At 30.3% G+C, this 24,093-nt stretch overlaps 6 protein-coding genes and 1 non-coding gene across 7 annotated transcripts; 4 read left to right on the forward strand and 3 right to left on the reverse strand.

Moving 5' to 3' along the window:
• Nucleotides 1-171: 171 nt before the first annotated feature.
• BX663DRAFT_500704 (reactive mitochondrial oxygen species modulator 1-domain-containing protein) lies at nt 172-747 on the reverse strand. Its single transcript, XM_051526364.1, has 3 exons — nt 549-747; nt 403-485; nt 172-312 (listed from the first exon to the last, which is right to left on the reverse strand). Exons 1-3 carry the CDS (start codon nt 647-649, stop codon nt 185-187), a joined length of 312 nt encoding a protein of 103 aa, XP_051385711.1. The 5' UTR covers nt 650-747; the 3' UTR covers nt 172-184.
• A 1,080-nt stretch (nt 748-1,827) lies between these two features.
• BX663DRAFT_484195 (uncharacterized protein) lies at nt 1,828-7,170 on the forward strand (the record flags this gene model as incomplete). The annotated part of the gene is made up of 7 exons (XM_051524542.1): nt 1,828-3,252; nt 3,333-3,481; nt 3,544-3,619; nt 3,701-4,523; nt 4,627-5,458; nt 5,571-5,653; nt 5,717-7,170. The coding sequence occupies 7 exons, from the start codon at nt 1,828-1,830 to the stop codon at nt 7,168-7,170; spliced, it is 4,842 nt and encodes a 1,613-aa protein (XP_051385712.1).
• A 1,408-nt stretch (nt 7,171-8,578) lies between these two features.
• On the reverse strand, nt 8,579-9,440 carry BX663DRAFT_429263 (uncharacterized protein; the record flags this gene model as incomplete). The annotated part of the gene is made up of 3 exons (XM_051522722.1): nt 8,579-8,691; nt 8,755-8,793; nt 8,843-9,440. 3 exons carry the CDS (start codon nt 9,438-9,440, stop codon nt 8,579-8,581), a joined length of 750 nt encoding a protein of 249 aa, XP_051385713.1.
• Nucleotides 9,441-9,651: 211 nt separating this feature from the next.
• BX663DRAFT_500715 (HAD-like domain-containing protein) lies at nt 9,652-11,474 on the forward strand. Its single transcript, XM_051526365.1, has 7 exons — nt 9,652-9,785; nt 9,845-9,919; nt 9,975-10,417; nt 10,515-10,616; nt 10,678-10,827; nt 10,879-10,977; nt 11,037-11,474. Exons 3-7 carry the CDS (start codon nt 10,079-10,081, stop codon nt 11,271-11,273), a joined length of 927 nt encoding a protein of 308 aa, XP_051385714.1. The 5' UTR covers nt 9,652-9,785; nt 9,845-9,919; nt 9,975-10,078; the 3' UTR covers nt 11,274-11,474.
• Nucleotides 11,475-16,654: 5,180 nt separating this feature from the next.
• On the forward strand, nt 16,655-18,888 carry BX663DRAFT_500720 (FMN-dependent dehydrogenase-domain-containing protein). The gene is made up of 6 exons (XM_051526366.1): nt 16,655-16,737; nt 16,805-17,107; nt 17,185-17,643; nt 17,706-18,154; nt 18,216-18,272; nt 18,338-18,888. The coding sequence occupies exons 1-6, from the start codon at nt 16,692-16,694 to the stop codon at nt 18,509-18,511; spliced, it is 1,488 nt and encodes a 495-aa protein (XP_051385715.1). The 5' UTR covers nt 16,655-16,691; the 3' UTR covers nt 18,512-18,888.
• A 1,920-nt stretch (nt 18,889-20,808) lies between these two features.
• On the forward strand, nt 20,809-23,063 carry BX663DRAFT_500722 (fork head domain-containing protein). The gene is made up of 3 exons (XM_051526367.1): nt 20,809-21,228; nt 21,355-21,787; nt 21,845-23,063. Exons 1-3 carry the CDS (start codon nt 20,849-20,851, stop codon nt 22,913-22,915), a joined length of 1,884 nt encoding a protein of 627 aa, XP_051385716.1. The 5' UTR covers nt 20,809-20,848; the 3' UTR covers nt 22,916-23,063.
• Nucleotides 23,064-23,506: 443 nt separating this feature from the next.
• BX663DRAFT_t40 lies at nt 23,507-23,578 on the reverse strand. The gene has a single exon. It is a non-coding gene; the product is annotated as a tRNA-Glu (tRNA).
• Between the last annotated feature and the right edge of the window lie 515 nt (nt 23,579-24,093).

Below are 24,093 nucleotides of genomic sequence, written 5' to 3' on the forward strand. Positions count from 1 at the left end.
GTGTAAATCAATAGAAAAGTTTTAAAGAATGTACAAAATTAAACAAGGATTTTTTTTTTTTTGTTCAAGCCATAAAGCATACCCGCTTTCAAAAAAAAAAAAAAAAAAAAAAAAAAAAAAAAAAAAAAAAAAAAAGCTTACAGAATAAAAAAAAAAAAAAATAAAATAAAATAAAATAAAAATATTACTTTTCTTTATTTTCTTGATGGAATGCAGATTTATTCTCACCAAATCGATGGTTATTAATGATAACAGGCAAATTCATATTAGGTGTTTGAAACCTGCTTTCAGATCGTACAACAGATCCTATCGCTACATGAGAAGAAAATATACATTATTGAATATACAATTTTACATTTCTAAACATTGAATTTCATTAAAAAAAAAAAAAAAAAAACTTACACATGAAAAAACCAAATGAAGCTGCTGACCCAATCATGTACTTACTAAGCATTGTAATAGGACCTTTGGAGCCTGATCCATACCTAGACAAATATTAAGCACTCTTTTAATACTGGATTCATAATCTTACGATTTTTATTTTATACCTCATAAGACTTATAGACCCAAAAACAAAGCCAATACATAAACCAACAGTGCCACCCATCATTGCGCCCATTTTCATTTTATCAAAAGTTGAAGGCTCCATTTTCCCTTTTTTATTATTAATATTATTATTATTATCTGATAATACTTGGGTGAATAAATAAGAATATATATCTATTTCTGTACAACAAGGGTTAAAAGGTATAAGCAGTATGAAAATGAATGCCAATTTCCTGGATTTTTCTTGTAAGATTAATTTGCAACAGTAGTAGTGGTAAATAGTTTCAAACTCAGTATATCGTGCATTTGGCAAGCCAACATGAAGTGTAAGCAAAATTTGAATATGTCATCATTACTTTTATAATAATAAACGCAAAGGAGCATTCTTCTTTTTTGAAAAAAAAAATGTTCGAAACATTAATGTTAGTAATTACTAAATATATATTTTAGAAAAAATATAGCTATTTACATCTATTTCACCTAAATAATAACCTATTGTGAAGTCGTAATGTTCTTCTGTAAAGATGAAAAAAAAAACACACAGTTTTCGTTAATTTATAATGAGATAACACAAGGCCATCAAAGATATATATGTGTGTACATAGGGATAATCAAATTATCTTCGTAATAAATGCTATTAGTGAAGTAATAATAAAAAGAAAACTTCTATCACCCCGTCAGCTTCTTTTCCATAGTTTGTATGTTAGCTTCTCTATATTATATGGATGTATCATTTGGTTAATAATTCTCTCCAATCTAGATTCACTTCTGATGTACTAACTACTCAGACTCTCTTCTTTTCTTTATAAGCTCATTTTATATATTTATAAATAAAAGTACTCTTTTATCGTACTGCACATGAAAAAAACTAAATACGGAAGTTAAAAAGACTTCGGGCTATATTTTAGTTTAAGATTAATATTTGAAAAATAAGTTTAGAAGAGAAGCACAAGCTTTTTTTTTTTTTTTTTTTTTTGTTTACATAAGCTAATGGATATCTGTAATATGCGAACTTTCAGACAATCCCATACCTCCCATTTGAATATTCTTGATTTTTTAACTACATTTACTCTTTTTGTTTTATATATACATATTTATATATTACATAATATTTGACATATAGACAATTTGGTCAAATAGAAATTTCTTTTAAATAACACAAAATTGGTAATAAAAAATGGTACACAAATTTAATTCATTATAAATAAATATTTATATTTTAAAGGGGAAAGAAGATATTCTTTCTTTTCTTTTCTTTCTTTCTTCTCTTCTTCTTATAGTATGTCTTTTTCAAAGTTACTTGAACACTTGAAATCAAATACAAATCGATTTTTGAAAACAGAGAAAGGCCAATTAAATAAAAAATCTACTAAAAGTTTATTTCCAGATACTTCAAAAGAAAGGCGTACTATTTATGTAAATGTCGATATTCCACCTGATAATTTAGACGAATATGGTCAACCTACTACAACTTATATCTCTAATCGAATTAATACAGCAAAATATACTTGGTATACCTTTCTGCCAAAAAATTTATTTGAACAGTTTCGTGGAATTGCAAATCTTTATTTTTTATTCCTAGTTATCCTTCAAATGTTTCCTCTCTTCAGTACCACAGCCTCCCCGGTATTAGTAGTGTTACCTTTAGCTGCTATATTGATTTTAACAGGCGCTAAAGATGCTGTAGAAGATAATAAACGACGTCAAACAGACGAAAGCGTTAATAAAACTGTAACATATACACTATCAGATTGGAAAAACGTCAATATACCTGTATATAAAGTTGCAAGGTGGAAACGAGTCTTATATTCGATAAAGAGGTTCCTTTCTTATCGAAAATCAGACGTATCGTCAAAGATCAATATCACTATAACGGATACGGATTCGAGCTATCGACATCCATTACCTTCTGTCACATCAACATTAAAGAATACAATCAAATCTACAGCCTCTCTTCCAAAGATAATCTTGTTAAAAAGGAAACATATGCCTTATCGACCTGGTCAATTACCACATTCTGTCTTACCATCTAATGTAAAAGATGAAAACGAAAAGAAGAGACCAACATCAGTTCGTATACCTTTAGATAAAGGATGGAAACCTACATTATGGGAAAATATAAAAGTCGGTGATTTTGTCTTTCTTCGTAATGACGATCCTATTCCTGCTGATATAGTCATCCTATCAAGCTCAGAACCTGATGGGCTTTGCTATGTTGAAACGCAAAATTTGGATGGTGAAACTAACTTGAAAATCAAAAGATCACTTCAAGCCACAAACATACTTAGCACTCCTGAAGATTGTAAAAATAGTAAATTCTATATCGAAAGCGAACCTCCGCATGCTAATTTATATTCCTATAATGGTGTCTTGAAATGGAAGATTGATACCATACACACAAAAGAAAAATTAACTGGAGATGAAGGATTTAGCTCTACTACGATAACTAAGGATGAAGATGAAATGGAGTTGGAAACAATAAATGAAATATCAAATCTATACGATGATGAAATAATATCAGAAGTATCTCACGAGAAAACAGAAGCAATCACAGCAAATTCAACTTTATTGCGTGGCTCTGTCTTAAGAAATACAGGCTGGGTTATTGGTCTTGTCTTATTTACGGGGAATGAAACAAAAATTATGCTTAATTCAGGGAAAACGCCAAGTAAACAAAGTAAAATGGAAAAAGCTACAAATCCATTTGTAAGTGTGTATTTATTTATTCATGTATTTTTTTTTTTTTGAAAGACGAAAATGTATATTTATTACACATCTATTTTTAGGTTATTGTTAATTTTATATTATTATTGATCTTGTGTTTAATATGTTCTATTGCTGCAAGCATAATTTATAATAAGAATTATTCTTCTGCAAGTTTTTTTGAAAGCAAAGATGCTGAAAGTGGAGCTATGGAAGGATTCATTATGTTTTGGTAAAGAGGTAAAAAAATAGCAGATAATATGATATGGAGCACTTATCCTGGTATCTAAATAGGACAACATTAGTTATTTATCAAAATATCATACCCATTTCTTTATATATTTCCGTCCAAATCGTCAAAACTGCAGCTGTAAATATAAAGTCTTTTTCCTATATCATTATCTTTTTTTTTTTTTTTTTTTTTTTTTACATAACTCATATTCAAAATTAGGCTTACTTTATTCATACAGATATTGATCTTTATAATGAGAAACTTAATCAACCCTGTATACCTAAAACTTGGAATATATCTGATGACCTCGGACAAATAGAATATATTTTTTCTGATAAGACAGGCACTCTTACACAAAACATTATGGAATTTAGACGATGCACTATTAATGGTATCTGTTATGGCTTAGGTGAGACAGAGGCATCTATTGGAGCCAAGCTAAGAGACAATAAAGATGCATATACCCCAGAGATTGATATTGATAAGGCACGAGAAGAAATGTTACAAAAGCAAAGTGAGCTCTTTGACCACAAATATGCCAGCTCAAGCTCAACTTTTGTGGACCCACAGTTATTTGATGACATTAGTGCTCAGGATGAACAATCACAAAATATAGTTCATTTCTTTTCAGCATTGGCATTATGTCACACCGTTATTCCTGAAATACCTGATGAGTCTGCTCCAAATGTGATTGAATATAAAGCTCAATCTCCAGATGAAGCCGCTTTAGTAGCGACTGCTCGTGATATGGGATTTACATTTGTAGCCAGAGAACAAGATAATGTAATGGTTGATATTATGGGTGAGCTACGTTCTATGGAATTGTTGCATGTTTTAGAATTTAATTCAACAAGAAAGCGTATGAGTATTATCATGAGATCACCTCAAGAGGGTAAAATCATACTACTTTGCAAAGGTGCTGATTCTGTCATTTATGAAAGGTTATCCACTGGTCTTGAGAGTTTAACAGATGAAGCCAGTAAAAATCAACTAAAAGTAAGAGAAGAAACATTACAACATTTAGCTACTTTTGCTAACGAAGGTATATATAAAAAAAAGAAAGAAAATGGAATTACACATTCTTTTTTATTATTATTATTATTATTTATTTTTAAGTGAATAGCTTATTTGACATGTATTTTTAGGTCTTAGAACATTGTGCATCGCTAGTCGTGTTATTGATGAAGATGAATATCAGAAATGGGTCATACGTTATAAGGCGGCATCCAACAGTATTAGTAACCGTGACGAACAGATTGAAAGTGTATGTGAAGAAATCGAAAAATCATTGACATTAATGGGCGGCACTGCTATTGAAGATAAACTGCAAGAAGGTGTCCCTGATACCATCGCTGTCCTTGCAGAAGCTGGTATAAAAATTTGGGTACTTACTGGTGATAAAGTTGAAACAGCTATTAATATTGGTTTTGCTTGCAATCTACTTACGAAAGACATGCTATTAATTAGCGTGAATGCACGAGATGAAGGAGAAACAAAGGAACAATTACAAAAATCGCTAGATGAAGTAGAAGAAAAATCCAAGATACAAAAGTGTGCCTTAGTAATTGATGGTGAGTCCTTAAAGTTTGCATTAGAAGACCCTTGTAATCAAGTCTTATTAAAGCTTGGAGTACAATGCTGTGCGGTTATTTGCTGTCGTGTGAGTCCAATGCAAAAAGCAAAGGTAGTCAATCTTGTTAAAAAGGGTCTAAAAGTTATGACTTTAGCCATTGGAGATGGAGCCAATGATGTTTCGATGATACAAGCGGCAAACGTTGGCATAGGAATATCCGGGGAAGAAGGAAGACAAGCTGTGATGGCATCTGATTATGCAATTGCCCAATTCAGTTATTTAAGTAAATTATTATTAGTACATGGCCGGTGGTCATATTTACGTACATCAGAAATGATCATGACTTTCTTTTACAAAAATATTATGTGGACTTTAGTATTATTCTGGTATCAATTAATATGCGGGTAAAATAAAATTTAGCCATGTGTACGTATGTTATATTCTATAGATACTAATTTTTTTTCTTTTTTTTTTTTAAAAAAAAAAAAAAAAAAAAAAAAAAAAAAAAAAAAAAAGATTTACTGGTACTATGATGTTTGATTATTCCTATATCACTTTATATAATCTTGTTTTTACATCTTTACCGTGTATCTTTGCAGGTAAATATAGACGATTATTTTACATATTATATATCTTTGTACTAACTATTATTAACATAACAGGCGTATTTGATCAAGATTTGAAAGCAGAATACTCTTTCAAATTTCCTCGGTTGTATTTAATGGGTATTCGAAATGATAAATTTACGCCCACTATTTTTTTCCTAACCGTTTTTGATGCTATTTATCAATCTGCTGTTTGCTTTGGATTGCCGTACATGATGTTCATAGGGCCAAAAATGAGTAGTAATGGTTATGATACTGAAGGAGTTTTCGAACTTGGTACATTTATAGCCGGTATTGCAGTTGTTGTAGCTAACATTCTTGTCGGTCTTACGATCTTCAGCTGGACCTGGATTATGATTTTATGCATTATTATTTCTTGTGCAACTTTCTTTATCTGGACTGGGATTTATTCTAATATCATGACATTTACATTCTATGGTGAAGCCATTCTATTTAGTGAAGGAACATTCTGGCTTTGTCTTATTTTGACTTTTATTGTTTGTCTATTGCCCAGATTTATCGCAAAGTATTATTTACAGACATACTATCCCTTCGATAATGATATCATTAGAGAAATTGTTCTTTGTAACTGCTCTAAATTTGATGAAAATAGTAAATCCAGAAAAAGATATGATACAAAAGGCTTAGAGGAAGAGGAAGAGATACCTATTAACATGATGAGAACAAGATCATGTGTATCTTCTTCAGATCAACAAAACTATAATCAATCCTATGTTTCTGATGAAGAGGATATATATGAAGAAGATTATGAACTTAAGAAGAAGCAGAGGAAACGTAGTCGATTCGGTTTGCGTCGTACTTTGGCTACTAAATTTGGCAATAGCGAAATTATGAATATGAAAACTGGTAAAAGAATGTCATTTACAGGTTTTGCTTACTCTTCAGATGATAGTCATGTTTTTGATGAATATCGAAAATCTGTGTATCGCACAAATACTATTGGAAGTACTCTATCACGGTCTAGTTTCAAATCTCAATTATCTATGGTAAGCTTACCTGAAGGAAAGGAAAATGGTTATTGTAGAATTAGCCAAGATTGGATGCCTATAAATAAACTTCGTCTTCGACATTATGGTACAGAACCTGCTTTGTTTTCTCCAAAGAAGCAAACGAATACTTTTGGTAGAAGAATGTTAAATGTATTGATGAAAAATCGAATAACAAAGCATCAATATAGAGAAGAAGAAGAAGAAGATAAATCTGCAATTATTACAAGAAAATCTTCCGTAGATTCAAGCCAACTTGGTAATAGTCATATTTTATTGCCTTTAATAACGAATCAAAATGAAGACTTTGTAACACCTTCACCTTCATCAGAAAATATGACAACATACCAAAGTATTACAAAAGCTGAGCCTATTAAATCCTCTTTTCATCATCAATATCATCAAAGCAGCCATAATAGTGCTACTCATAAAAATGAACAATCTCATTCACACTCCCCTAGTCCATTAGATTCAGCTTCGTCCTTTCCGCCTACTCATTATTAATATAGATTGAAATATACATGTATACCAAGCGTTTTTTATTATTATTCGCCTTTCTGATAAATAACTAGACAATTGAAATTAATAAAATTAAACAGAAGAATGTCTGATCTAAACAATATAGACAGTAAACTTAAAATTAATATAATATTTAACTTTGCATTTATCTTTTAAAATAATCCTTTTTTTTTTTCATTATATTTAATGAATAGTTCATTTATTGCTAAACAGATTGGCTTTATTTGCTTCAACTAGTAATAGCTTTCCCTTTCAAAGAATTACTTTAACTTCTATCCTTTATTGAAACGTAATGAGTTTTCATGACTAAAATTATGTATATAACTGATTATAGTAGGTCAAAACACTACATTGAGTTAAATATTCAGGCAATATTATTATTTTTTTTTTATCAATCCATGAACTCAAAATTAGATGCTACCAACAATGTATTAAAATAACAATTGCACACGGCTAGCTCGGCTAGAAAACATCAAACGATAATGTTTAAAAATGATAATAAATTTATAAAATATAGATATAGTTATATGTAATATTTTGGTAGTCAGTCGTTGCAAGATAGGTATATAATTTTCATATTTTAGTAAAAGTGTGAGGAGGGAGTTTATGACTGAACGACTGCCAATAAGTAGTACTATATAGAAAACAACGTTATTCTATGAAGCAGGCTTTGCTTATATTCTACAACAAAGTTTTCTAATATCATCTTTTTTTTTTTTTCCTTGTAAGACCAACAAATGATTTTTATTCATATAATCAATTGTCAGAACCAATAACTTATTGAAATTGTCATATTCAGGTATTTGAACGCAATTATTCTTTAGATCACATATAAGGATAATGAGTAGACAAGTAGCGAGCGATATCACTGAAGCAAAGTATGAGCAAGAGCTCACTTAGATATCAAAAGAATACTAGTTGAAGTAATAGCGTAGGATATATTATGGCAAATTCATTGTCTGCATAAATCATAATTAAATTTTGAGACAGTGTCTGGCTTGCGATTATTGCTTTTAATACAAGCATTTCTCGGTCAACAATCAAAATCAATCAATACAGCACTGACTTCAATATTAAATCCTTTTTCTTTTCTAAAATATAAGAATAAGGATGAATAATTGACTTAACTGCTTTTCATAAGCAAAAATAACGATTACAAAATACATCATTGTCTTGTTTAGAAGCATTAAATATTTTTGTGTATTTAAAGATTATAAATTGTTTATATGATGTTATAATCTCCATCTACCAGCTCTTAATAAAGGTCGTACCCTGAACAACCAATAAGCAGCTCCATAAGCAGCTCCACCTAAATGAGCTGCACTATCTACTATTCCGGTCTATATTATAGATAAATGAATTTCGTACTATATAATATATAAGTATATGCATATTAACTTACATTTAATGTCATTTCTTTATATATATCATAAGCTGCAAACAAGCCCACAACAGCTATTGCAGGCATAGGTACAATAAAGAAAACTAAAAATGTTGTCTTTGGAACTATAATTACATGTTAGCAAAAAAAAAAAAAATAAGCATAAGATAGCATAAATATATACTTACATGCACAAGCAAAGAAAGTAGTAATACCCATAATAGAACCTGTATAATTTTGTAAGTATTTTAATAAATAGATACACATTCATTTTACCTGAGGCGCCCATAGATCCTTTAGTTATTATTTGTTTATCGTTCTTATCTGACAACAGGGGTCGAATATATTTTTTAAATCCAATACTTATAATTGAAGAAGCTAAACCAGCACCAGCATAGAGTAATAAGAAGCGAGATGCCCCAATAGCTTCAATTACACCTTGACCTATACTATAAAGAACAAACATGTTTATTCCAAGATGGTCCAAAGATTTATGTGAAATACATGAAGTCAATAATGTATGATATCTTCCATTATGAATAGCCTCAGATGAATTAACAAAATTCTTAACCATAAAGTTAAGCCAATTAGCATCACCAAATTGTTTATATGAGCTGAAAGAATATTGCCATAATAAAAAGACACCAACATTAGTACCGATGACGGTCCAAAGTACTTTATTAGGGTCTGTATTATTTATAAATCGTTTAATGGGATTATTTTGTAGAAAAGATTTTTGTTCAGTTAAATTATAATAATGTGGCCGGACGTAGGCTCGTGTATTTATCTTTATAGGTGCTGATAAATATCGCTGGGATATACTTCTTAGGCTTATACTTCGATGAGTATTGCTTAACCCAACTAATAAATGCATTATAAAATTTATTTATTTATATAAAAGAAATACACTTCTCTAATAAAATTTACAATGACAATCAAACCTATTTTATAGGCGGTTATGCACGTGATAAAAATGTATTCATACACACACTCTCCTTTTTTTTTTTTTTTTTCAACGAACAAGAAACTTTATAGCGACAAAAGCGCTTTTTTTTTTTTTTTTTTTTTTTTTTTTTTTTGTTAACCAACAGCATCTTCATTAGAAAGGAAAAAAAAAAAAAAAAAGAAAGAAAGAAACGGAGATACACATCTTTTAGAAGAAGACTATTTAAACTAGAAAACGAGAAAAAAAAAAGATTTACCCTTTTTTATTAATTCAGTATAGATCGTTTAAATTTCAAGCCTTTTTACTTTATTTTATTTTAACAATGTCACAAGTAGAAAGCTTAGATGAATCAAAAAATAAAAGTTTAACTTTGACTCATAACAACTCTTCTTCAGAAATAAAGAAAGGTAAAGTATTTTCATTTATGTTTGTAGGACAAAATAAATAACATCTCTCGTAAAGGAAAAAAGCAGCTTGATCCTGAATATGTAAAATCACCTTTACCGCCTAATAAGATTAATCGACCATCTTCAACAACAAGTAGACATGGCAGCAGCACAGGTTCAATGAAGCCAGTTCATAAAAATGGATTTCTGTCTTTATTACTATGTTGTACAGTAGGTGCAGGTTCTTTTCTCGATAATAGCGACAAATCATCAATCAGTAAAAAGAATAGTAGCAGCCTCAGTAATAACAATAATAATCAACAAATTAAAGAGAAGACAGATGATAAAGTTACTTCACCTGTTCCCGCTATTGTTACTGATCTAACTGAATTAGATAACTTGTCTTCCTCTTCTTCATCTGCGGCCAATAATAGAGTGGAAGTAGACGAACCTAATAATAATAATAATAATAATGAATCCGCTTCTCCTTTATCTCTTCAATCCCAAACTTCTCCCGTTGTAAGTTTCTTTTTTTTTTTCTTTTTTTTTTTTTTTTTTTTTTTGTTAGTCAGTAGGTTAATTTAGGGAGGAAAATCCGTATATATATAATGTATAGGGACCTGTTGTATGGTTATTACCGCCATTAGCAAATGAAGATAGGCAAAGGAAATGCCTCGTACTTGATCTTGACGAAACATTAGTTCATAGCTCATTTAAGGTATTCCTTTTTTTTTTTCTTAATAACGTTACATGTTAAAGTAATACAAACATTTATTTAGATTATTCCTAATCCTGATTTTATTGTACCTGTGGAGATTGATAATCAATATCACAATGTATATGTACTAAAACGTCCTGGAGTGGATGAATTTATGCGTAAAATGGGTGAAAAATACGAAATTGTAGTATTTACCGCAAGTTTAGCTAAGGTAAAAGAAAAAAAAAGTGAAATACATATATAATAACCCCCACTTTTTAAGTATGCGGATCCAGTATTAGATATGTTGGATATACATGGAGTTGTTAAGCATAGATTATTTAGAGAATCATGCTTTAATCACAAAGGAACTTATGTGAAGGTAAACAAAAATAAAAGATTATGTTATACAATAGCTAATTATGTATGCATACATTTAAGGACTTGTCACAATTAGGAAGAGATCTTGCATCAACATTAATTCTTGATAATTCGCCAGCAAGTTATATCTTCCACACAGCAAATGCAGTACCTGTCTCAACATGGTTTAATGATCCTCATGATACCGAATTAACTGATCTTGTTGCCTTTTTAGAGGATTTAACTGTTGTAGATGATGTTCAGCTTGTGTTGGATAATGTTATAGATCGTAATTTTACTGTGTCATCTAAAGCTTAATAATATTTCCTCTTTATTTAATACCCCCTTTTATTACATTATAAGAAAAAAAAAAAGCAAGCAAAGGAAACTTTATCCTTACTTATCCAAATATATTTATTTTTTTGTTAATTGGAGGTTTTATGAACCCCATGCTCACTCTCTCTATCCCTTCATTCTTAATTAATATATTATATTTGAATATAGTGTAACGTTCAAAAAGGTTGATTTTTTATTTATTACATGTGGGGAACTTCTTTGAAAAAAAGCCGTGTTGAATAATTTTTTTTTTCTTCAGAAAGAGACAACTGCAATCCCATAACTCTATTTTTAATTACTTTTTATTTAGAACAACAAAAGGCTGCCGTACTTTAGAAAAAATGCTAATATACTCTATATACATGTATAACACAAAGGTACAGCCAGTACGATGGATATTGTCGCCAATTAACAAATATTTGTCGGAAATTGAGAAACAATTGTCGCAAAAGAAATTTCAATTTGTCGTTTTAGGAAAAGCGTATTGTCGCATCAGATTAGCTTAAATTGTTGTAGTGTTTTCCTCTTCCTAAGCACTTCTTTTTTTTTTGTTTTTGGTTTGAGTCATGAAAAGATCTTTTTTATTACGAAGATGGGCGCGATAACCTGTACGGCGAGAAAGGTACGAAAGTTTATGATCCAATGGAGGGTGTTCTAACTGAGATAACCCAATCCTAATGTGGTTCTTGAAACATTAACCTATCAAAACACTTGGAGAAAATTAAAACCGCTTGAGAAGATTGCTATAGAAAAGATAGCAAAGGATACAGAAAGTACAATAACAGGCAACGAGATGACTTTATTGATAGAATGATTGAAAGTGCTCAGGAAAGAGGCCTAGCTACCCGGTTCGCAAGAGAACTTGGGATCAAGCCACGTGTGACAAGATGGTGGAAAATGTACAGAGAAACGGAAAAAGTGCCTTACAAAAAGTCTTCTATAAGTTCTGGTCCTCAGTCTTCTTTTACCGACGATCACAACGACTTTTTTGAGGAATCTAGTGGACGATGACACCTCCCCTCTCAGCTTTTTGTGGGTGATATAGTGGGGGAGGTTAGCTGAACAATTCGAAAAATTTAGCATCTCAAGATCTCAACTCAATAATCACCCTAAAAACTGCCTATCTTTGACTGTCAAATAGCCCATTTTCCAAGCAGAAGCAAGAAATAATGAGACAAACTTGCAAAAAAGATATGATTAGTTTATGGAATGGAAGGACACGGACTTGGATTTTACACGGAATTGTGTTTTCATAGACGATTCAGGGCTCAATATCAACATGAGGAACATTTATACTAGATCTCCTGCTGGATCTCTTGCTCTAGTTATGATTCCAAAGTCAAAGATAACCTCTCACACGGTTATAAGTGCCATACATCCTACGAGCGTTATTCACGTAGTACTGAAGAAGCCACCTCCCAAAAAAACAAACGCCTGCCAAATCTAAGAAAAGCAAAAAGAATAATAAAGGTAGGAAGAGGGCCACATCCGACAATAACAAAGAGGAAGTAATAGAGGTATCTTATGAAGAAGCCCCTACAACATCCAAAGGCACAACCACCCTTTATTTCATCAAATTCATCAATGAACTTCTGGATATTATAGATTTTGATCCAAATTTAAAGGGCAACTACCTAGTTTAGGATGATTGTACTATTCATAAGAATCATCCAATGAGACGGAAAATTGAAAGTAGAGGATACAGAATCATGTTTTTGCCTCCATACTCGCCTGAGCCCAACCCTATTGAGCGGTTTTGGGTCATTAATGAAAGGAGAGTTGAAGCGCAGTCATTTTATGACCGAGGAAAATTTGTCTGGCAGAATTGCTGACGCTTGCAATCAGGTACACACAAGTGACCTTGAAGGCTTTACTATGTCATCAAAGAGTAAATTTTGTGATGGTATGTAATAAAATAAAGGAAAATGAAAGGAAAAAGACAAAAGAAGTATAGTTTGAGACTGTTTATTCAATGTAAAAAGAATAATATAAAGACTATCTTGTGTCTAAACAACTACCTGTATTTATACTAATGATTCCTGAATCAAAGAAATAAAAATAGCTGTACAAAAGATAAGTCATGAAACAATGTTAATATTTAAATATGCATCTTGTTGATTCAATGTGCTGATTTATGGATTATCTATTAGGTGCTATAATGATCCGACTGAGGCTTTAAATAAAAAAAACTTATTGTTTGATCTGAGCATGCATATGTTCCTGATGTCTTTTATATTTTTATTTTATTGGATCAAAGAAGGCCTGAATCTTTTATCAAGGTTATAAAAATAAATATTTAGAAACGATACGATGTCTTATTTAGTTGACACATTTAGATGATTGAATGTCCATAAGGTTTATATTATTTACAAGAATCTTGATTAAAAGTGCAAGATGAATAAATGATAGTATGATAGTATGTTGGTAATTTCTTGCATATATACTTGTAATAATGACTCAGGTTATTCTTTATTATGTAATACATTTATTCTATTAGTACGTAACATCTGTTTCTTTTGTCCTTTTTTTTTTCCTGTTCATACAAATATATTATAGACTGTTCCATAATCCAACGACAAGGACTACAAAAAAAAATGGAGTGTGTAGATACACTGTACGAATATTGAGAATATAAATCACTTAGTAAATTAATCAAATCAGAAGCAGTTAAATTAGAAATAAGGGTCACTTGTATATCTGTTCATTTTATGAATAATAATTAACATTATTTATATGAACGATTCATATTAGTATCCTGTAACTATCTAGGTATTAAAACGTTACGTATGTTACGATTAAGTTCAGTAGACGAGTATTTTGAGCTGATAATGACCACACGACGATCTTCCTGTAACTGCTGTTTTCTATTCACCAAATTTCAGTTGGAGTCGATAATAGAATGGAATACTGAGGAAGGAGACATAGAGGAACTTTGCAAAGAGCATAAAAAATAGGGAACTATATCGTTGGTGTCCACTATGAAGATATTATGACTGCATAAGCTACCTGCTTGTCAATAAATTATTGAATGCATCGGCTGATAAAATTTCAGGGAGGATTGAGATAAAAATTCTCAAAATAGTTCCAAGAAACGGTGAAAGTATTGATATATTTTCTTCCTGAATATAGCAGTTAAGGTGCGTATTTTGGTAATTGAGCTATATTCTGAACTGTGAGTAAATTCACATCGTTTAGTTGATGTAAATGGGGTTGGATTATGTTAAAAATTACTTGGGTGGATGATCCAGTTATTCTTTAGATATAAGCTGCATGATTTGTAATCCATGCGATATCTCTATTAAGATATCAAAATAAAATAATATAAAATGAAAATTATACAAGTTTAACCAGACTAAATGATAGTTCTAACAGTTGGAAATATCTGAAATGAGAGAAACTAGAAAAATATTGATTATAACCAAAATAATATATTTTTTTTTTGTATAGATAAAATGTGAGATATGTTTTCTGTCTGAATCGTTTTTAAGTAAGTTGAACATGTTTATTAATATTGATTTGTTATTCAGGTGGAATCACTTTAGAATTTAATAAGGTACAAAGGATTTTGATCAATAATTTTTTATTTATTAAGGCATTGATTTAAATAACGAATCATGTAAGTATTAAATATCAGGTCATGATCGTGGATCTGTTTGTCGACCGGATAACAACTCAAATAACAAATTATGCGTTTTTGATATCCTTAACTGGGGAGCTTATTTTTCGGTATCTCCACCGTTCAGTGGAATTAGTTTAAGAATACTTATATCAATCCTCCGTAAAACCTAATTATGTGATGCCTTCAGAAATTGTATCAAGAACAATTCTATCAGATTATATTAATTACTCAATACTAGACATCATCCCAATGGTTTCCAATACTGATAGAGATGAGCATCATACTTTCTATCTTTCTGCATTCTCCTAGCAGAGCATCATCCAACACATACTGTTATTTGATAAATAGATTATACTTTACCCAGCAAACACTTACCAAATGATTCCACTAACCATTCTTACTAACGTGGCTGATACAAATTTATTATATGGTATATTACTTGTCAAAACCCTCTTCTGTGTTTTTCTTTCATGGATCTAACCAATTTTTTTTGAGTGGTATACAGAAAAGAAAGAACGCTAACTTAGCTTATAATGAGAAGAAGGAAGTAGTGATATGACTAAGACTCTGTCAATAATCAAATGTAGAGCTGCTCTAAGTAAATTAGTTATAAAAGAAGGAACGTATTTATAGTTGCACATACTTCTGGGATCATGATGCAATTGAGTAATAGTAGATCAAAAACGTTGAAGGGACGAACACACTATAGAAAAATTTATGCATTACATGCTTCTTCTAATCTTCTAACATACGCTGTTTGTATTTAGCTTCCATCATTGTTTTTTGATGATTGTTTTATCCTATCCCTAATAAGTTTATTAATCCGAATAAGAATATATTTATAGACGTATCGTTCAATTCTTCCCTGTTAAAGTTTATACTAATTTTCATCTATTCTCTATAGAATACTTATCTAGCCGTTCGTAATAAATATCCTAGCTGTAGGGCTATATTTCTATCCGTTTACTCCTAACATTCAGATACATTTTCGTGTATTCACATTATTCAACATTGTATTTATCTTTTTTTTTTCTTTGTCTGCAATGAAGTAAAAAATTTTGATTCGATCACCTGTTTTATCTTTGGATCCTTGGGCTAATACCTCTAGAGGAGATATTGTCACTATACGTAGCCGTGTACCATTATTCATTTGTGAAAACTTTTATCATTGCGAATATCTATCTCTGGTTTTACAAACGCTGTAATTATTATTAATCCTGATGACGATTAGAATACTTTTTATGACACTTTAGATATTTTACTTTGAACGATAGTATCGTTATAAACATATACAAACTTTCTGGATAAGCAATCATATTTATTATTTAATATTCTGGCGACTTGAATTGTTTATTTAAATTTAACAACATAAAATAAAAAATGTGATTTCTATTCCCTTTTCTTTCTTTCTATTCTTCATTTGGAGGATAAATTATATATACATATATATTTATACCATAGATCAAACTTGATGTTTTCACGTCTAAATAAGCAAAAGCATAATATCCTTGCCTGGGATTGTGCAACACCTTTTTTTTTTTTTTTTGGAAGAAATTGTGACCCTTGAGCTATGGCACAAGATAAGAGTTAGTGATACACAAACTTGAAAAACTTTTATGCGCAAAAAAAAAAAAAAAAAAAAAAAAAAAAAAAAAAAAGCGCATAATAAAAAAAATGCAAATCTGTTAATAATACATCACCGTTTAATATAAAATATTCACATCTCTTTTTTTTTCTTTTTTTTTTTTTTTTTTTTGCTTTTTAAGAAACTTGTAATAATTATGAGCATAATTTCCCTTGAAGAAGTTGCAAAACATAATGCAAAAGGTAAATAAAAAGATTTATTGTTTATTTTATCATCAAGTATAATTATGATTCTTTATTTATTTGTAAGATGATATATGGATCATCATTCACGGTAAGGTATATGACCTTACGCAATTTCTTCCAGAACATCCAGGAGGTCAAAAAATCATTTTAAAATATGCAGGAAAAGATGCAACAGCAGCATTTGACCCTATTCACCCACCTGATATTATTCAACGTTTTTTGGCTCCCGAAGTTTGTAAAGGATCTGTTGATTTAGATGCTCTTTCAAAAATTCCTCAAGTAGAAACAGACGAAGATAAAAAGATTAGATTAGCTAGAGAAAAAATCCCAAGATTAGATGAAATGTATAATTCTTTTGACTTTGAAAGTAATAATCAAAATATTCTCACACCAAAATTCAGAATTTATCTAGGTAACTGACAAACTTTATTTTATTTTCATTAGCCGTTGCTAGATCTGTCCTAAAGCCCGATGCATGGGCGTATTACTCTTCTGGTGCAGATGATGAAATAGCTATGAGAGAAAATCATAATGCTTTTCATCGAATTTGGCTGCGTCCTCGTGTTATGGTTAATGTAAAGGACGTTGATCCATCAACTACTATGCTTGGCTCACATACTACTTTCCCCCTCTATATTACAGCCACTGCACTTGGTAAATTAGGTCATCCTGAAGGTGAAGTTGTATTAACAAAGGCTGCTTATAAAAGAGGATTGATTCAGATGATTCCTACTTTAGCATCTTGTTCATTTGATGAAATTGTTAATGCAGCTGGACCCGGTCAAACTCAATGGCTTCAATTATATGTTAATGGAAATCGTGCTGTTACTGAGAAATTTGTTCGACATGCTGAATCGAGAGGCATCAAAGGTCTTTTCATTACAGCTGATGCTCCTCAATTAGGTAAGTGTGGGGAGGAGGAAAAAAATCTCCGATATTAGATCTAAAATCTTCTCTTTTTTAAGGCCGTCGTGAGAAAGATATGAGACAGAAATATTTACAAGAAGATCCTGAAGAGATAGTACGTAATGTAACAAAGGTTAAAAGGGATGAAGGAGCTGCTCGAGCTATTAGTTCTTTTATTGATCCATCATTATGTTGGGACGACATTGCCTGGTTTAAAAAGATTACAAAACTACCTATACTGATTAAAGGCATTCAGACAGCTGAGGATGCAGTTTTAGCCGCTAAATATGGATGTCAAGGAATTGTATTATCTAATCATGGTGGTAGACAACTTGATTTTGCCCCTTCTTCTATTGAAATTCTAGCAGAAACTATGAGTGCCTTAAGAAGAGAAAATTTAGATAAAGGATTCGAAGTTTATATTGATGGTGGTATTCGTAGAGGTAGTGATATCTTCAAAGCTATTGCTTTAGGTGCAAAAGGTGTTGGAATTGGAAGACCTTGTCTGGTAATTTTTCTTTCAAATAGATATATAAATGAACTTATTTAATATAATATGTATGTTATAGTATGCTATGTCTTCTTATGGTGTTGAAGGTGTTGAAAAGCTTTTTCAACTTTTACAGGTAACTGAATGTAATTGTATATTTTGAATATTGTTAATCATCGTCTTTTTTTTTTTTTTAATAAGGATGAATTTGAAATGGTAATGCGACTGATGGGAGTTACTTCTATAGCAGATATTAAACCAGAAATGGTCGATATTCGTAACATTAAGGATCATTTTGTGTCCAACCCAATTGATTATCTAGCAAACTCCGCCTATGAGAGAATGCAGCCTAGAGGGTATTTGTCAAAATTGTAATCTGGTAAAATAAAGTTAAATTTTAGATGTTTTTTCATACTTTGCGCACCACTTTTTTATTTTGCGTATGCTACTTTTTTCTTGAGCTTTAAATATAAAAATATCTGATCACGATATACCCTCTGGATACATGGATTGCTTCAATATTGCTGACATGATTCCTAAAGTTTAACAAATAGAAGTAGATGGTAAAATAAAATCTGTAAAAAAAAAAGAAAAAAAAAGATGAGCGAGACATAAAGAGGCTTATGGATCTCAGTAATTTTAAAGCTTCCCGTAAAGGGTCAAAGGAAGCTATTATTGTTATTCAACAAGAAACAATAACGATAAGTCAACAAGTAAAAGATGAAAAAAAAAAAAAAAAAAAAAAAAAAAAAAAAAACTACCACCAAGACTGCCATTTTTTAATAATCAGTTGTAACATAATGCACTTAGGTAAAATCAACAACAAAAATAAGTTATTAACAATATTATGTAAATCTATGCGTTATTTAATCTTTCTCTATTACACTCAACGAAAGTACTACATAAATAACTAATAACAAGACTTTGATATTAATTGTCTCTATAACTTTTTTTGACCCAATTTTATCTCTTTTGCTTGACTATGATTTATATTAATTTTTGTCTCTTTTTAAATAAAGTGCAGTTATTAGTTCGTTAATAATAGTACCTTAATGTACTAAATATTGCCCCTATACTTTTAGCCTTTTTTTTTTATTTGTACAAAAATAGTCACACAAGAGATTTGTTAAGCATAATCTATTAGACATATAAAAATAATCATCACGGTAATCTATTTTATAAACATTTTTTCTTTTAAAATATATATGCATACACATCTACTATTAGCCTGATTATCAATGAAAATAAAATGACTGTGCAGGTTTTATATAAAAACATTAACATTAACGTTTATAGCTGTCATTTAGTCTAACTACAAAAGTTAGAACTCAAAGGTGAAGAAATTAAGCTTAGCTTAATCATTAAAAACTCTCTTCAAAACGTCCTTGGATCATTTCCTTAGAATTTTATTTACTGCAATATGAATTGACATGTTCGAGCAAAATATACTATTATACTTGGGCTTCTATATTCAAACAGTTTGCTATAACCTCTGAAGCTTTCTTTCAATATGGAATACCACTACATTTATATTCACTTCCCAACACCACTTTCTCTTGAGGATTTTTTTTCCTGTTCACCTTGAGTAGATGTTCTAGTGATATATATTAAGCCTCTCCAGTTACTTTTTGTCATTTTATACTCTGGTATGCTGTATTTACTATTTTTTATAATATAGATTATCTGTCTTAAAATACCCTTTCTCTTTAGGATTTATCTTAATCTTCGATTAAAGAAATGATAGTCTTCATAAGAATTCTAGTATCCCCACGGGGAGTTTTTTTTTTTTCTCTTTTAGTTTCGTGGTTTATTTCTATTTTCTTTTCTTGTTATTAAAGAAGATTTGTATTCGATATATTACCTTTTCCATAGCATTATAAACAAATATTCATAATAAAACTATGATTATCGTGAGTATTTGATGCTCCTCTATAATTTTTGAAAGCCATTGTAGTAAAGAATGTTTGTAACCTTTAATTCTACAAACATATTGATTACTTTAAAAATGATAGCAATAATCAAGATATTTATTTTGATATGAAAGGGACTGTATAAGGTTCAGATCAAAGTTAAGTCTTCTATGCTTATACTCTCTATATTAGCAAATCATGCTTCTTGTTTTGTATTTGTTGGTCGTACTCAATTTTATTCGACGCTTAAATTAATTAAAAATACAAACTAATAAATATAATCTCCCTCACCTACCCTCTTCCTTTCTAAACCCTGTTTCTCCAGAAGATCGGCTGTGCTATTACATATCAAAATTGTATGTATAATATATATATTATATATACATATACATATATACATTTATATATTCATATATAAATGTATGTATATATGTATGAATATGTATGAATATGCATGTGCATATGCATATGCGTAAATTGATCATAATCTGGAATTGAATATTATTTCACTACATAATGAACCTGAAAGTTCCCCACAATATTATTATATCCGGCTCGGACAATAGTCTTGGAGTATAAATATACCAGGGATGTCGCCTTTTATATATACAACACGTTCGTTCTTTCCTAGTTAATTTATTTACACTTTTTAAGTTATTTATCTCTCTTTAAAACAGCTCTAGTCAAATAGAGGTGAGAAGGGATATTTCATGTATTTAAATTATTACTCAAATTAATAGAATAAAAAAAAAAGAAAAAGAAAGAGAGAGAGAGAGAAAGAGAGGAACAATTTAACTACACAATGACTTCATTTAACTCTGCTGCTGCAACACCTTTGACCGTGTCAGATCTTGTTAATCCGGCAGTAGAAGAGCGTAATTCATTACAAGGTCCTATAGCTGCTTCAATAGATTCAGATCCTGTTCAAGCATATGCAAAACTTGAAGGTGAAGATTTTTGTTATTACATTCGTACACTTCAAGTGTCATTAGGTAGGAAAGTCTCTAATCCAGACAATGTGGACATTCCTTTGGGAAATACAAAATCAGTCTCTCGACAACATGCAAGATTGTTTTATAATTTTTCAACACAACGTTTTGAATTAATGATATTTGGAAAAAATGGCGCCTTTGTTAATGAACAATTTGTAGAAAAAGGAGTAACTGTTCCTTTGGAAAATAGGTAAAATAATGATAATGATAATAATAAAAAAAAAAAGAAAGAAAAAGAAAAGGAAAGGAAAGGAAAGGAAAGGAAAGGAAAATAGACATTATATAAATAGAGAATTGATTGGTTTGCCCACTATAGAACTAAAATACAAATAGGTGAAATGGCTTTTGTCTTTTTACTACCAAAACGAGAATCGGTCAACGTAAATTCAACCAATAATGTGCCACAGCATAATATCGATGACTTTGGTTATATATCAACACCACATCAATTGGAAAAAAACGTAACATCGACTACTAATTCATCGAATAAATTGCATTTGTCTGAAACCTCTACAGCTGCATATGAGGATTATGACTTGAGAGATAATAGTGCGGGAGACGATGATCGTAATGAAATATCAGAGATAGATACATATCAAAACAAAGATAGTAAACCACCTTATTCATATGCTACATTGATTGCTCAAGCTATTAATTCAACCAATGCAAAACGTATGACTCTTAATGGAATTTATAATTATATAACCACAAATTACCCCTATTATCAAATGTCACAAAATGGTTGGCAGGTAACTGACATATCTTTAGAACAATCATGATATAACTTAACTTATACTCTTGTTTAGAACTCAATTCGACATAATTTATCATTAAATAAAGCATTTGTAAAAGTACCACGAAGTGAATCAGAGCCAGGAAAGGGTGCATTTTGGACAATCAGCCCTGATGCAACACCTCTGTTCTTAAAGAGTGTATATAAACGGAACAAAAGAACAATCGTGTCTTCTTCTTCAACATTATCGTCTCATATTACTACACATCAGCATTATCCAACAAAGCCAGTAATAGAAAGCGCAAGAAAAAAAGTTAAAAAGGAGCATGTAGTGAAAGATTCTATTTGCCATAAATATGAAAACGAGGATGATTTGTCGGTAATAAACTCTTCAATAAGAACTGAGAAAGTGTTGGTAAATAGTATAGAAAAAGAGACTGAGCTAAATAATAACAAAAAGGAAACAGTTGAAAACTTACCTTCACCCGCAGAAATAATACAAGGAGTGAGAGTTAGAAAAGGGAGAGTAGATGAGATAGCAGTAGATTCACTGTCAATATCTCCTCTTCATAACAATGATATTGATGTATCATCGGCTAAATCAAAAGTTACCATTGAAGATATGATAATCACTGATGAAAAAAAATCAAATACGTCAAACAAAAATCAAGATCAAACTACGATTTCCAAAATTAATCATAGCGGCTCCTCAGCAAAGACAACAATGAATAATTCTATTACTTCAGATATACCTCAACTAACAAATGAATTGACAACTACAAGAAATATGAATCAACCTAATAATGCAGAAGTGCAGGCACAACTACAATTACAATTACAAAACACCATACGACAACACCTCTTAGATCCCATTCGTTATCCTTTACCTCCTTCTATCGCTCAGTTATTACCACAGGCAATTGCGCAATTACCATCCGAACTTGCTACACAGCTTAGTTCCACATTACATTCCACATTAAAAAAGCAAGAAGATAATAGAAATACAGCATCAGATGCAAAGTCTACAGAAGTCGAGACACCTAAAACAGAATTAACAGAAACACAAACAGGATCTTCGTCTGAAAATACTAATCAAAATAAAAGCATAAATGCATCTAATATCCAAAGTATGGAGAAACAATAAAAAAAAAGAGATAATGATATGGATTTTTTTTTTTTTTTTGTTAATTAGTTGATTTAGCTGCAAATCTGTATTTTATATAGTTATATTTTGTATACATATTACCATTATAATTTTTTTTTTCTTCTCTTATCTAAAATACTTATTTCATCTCTATTTTTATTACTTTTTGAAAAATGTTTTGTTTAATAAACTATCTCACTATTTTCAAGTCTCAAATATATTTATGATACTTCTTGAATGTAACAAATGATTGATAAAGAATAGATTAATAATTACCAACAATAATAGAAAAAATAAACAAAAATTATAATATAATATACTACAGAATTGTATGAAAAGAATGCATCAAACTTAATAAATAATCGTTAGACTAATAACTGCAATAATCAATTAGTACTACTATTGTCTCGTCGTAAAGAAAACGACAATAACGAGTTATCAATTATGTGTCATACTACAAAAGAAATGAGATATAAATTAAAAACATAAATAAAGTATCCTTCTTTCGGATATTCTAAATTATCTATATGATCATGTTATTTTAATATATAAAGTCTTTATAAAAGACGACACAAAAAAATATAAAAAATGTTCCCCATCGGGGAGTCGAACCCCGGCCGTGTCGGTGAAAGCGACAAATCCTAGCCGTTGGACCAATGAGGAGCTCTTGATTTTGAATAAAATTAAATATATATTCTTTTTTGTCACTATGAAGTCACGTGATCTATCCAATAGAAATGTACATCTGTCTTTTAATCTCAATTTTTTTTTTTTTTTTTTTAATAAAAGCTTGCTTTATTATTATCTTTACTTTGGATACTATCACTATCGCCCTTGTGAAAAAGAGAAAAGGGAAATAATTCAGATTAAATGAACGAATATATCTCAAATTTTTAGTAGTAAATTTTATTTTAAAGAACTGGACGATTTGTGTTGTTGGCCTGTTTGATCAAATTATTTTCATCAAATGAAGGAGTCAGAATAAACTTCCCCCTTTCTTTTTTTTAAGGTCTACAACTCTGGCCAAATAATTATTTTTTTTTTTCTAGCTAAAGTTGTGAAATAATATAGTAAAAAAGCAAAAGAAAAAACATATACAAGATTGCCCATAATATTTTCTCTAATTATAGAAGACTACACATATTCTCCAGAAAGGTATTCTAATTTTATTACAATAG

Source organism: Cokeromyces recurvatus (assembly GCF_025118155.1).
Source record: "Cokeromyces recurvatus strain NRRL 2243 chromosome Unknown BX663scaffold_5, whole genome shotgun sequence".
NCBI classification, from domain to species: Eukaryota; Fungi; Mucoromycota; class Mucoromycetes; order Mucorales; family Mucoraceae; genus Cokeromyces; species Cokeromyces recurvatus.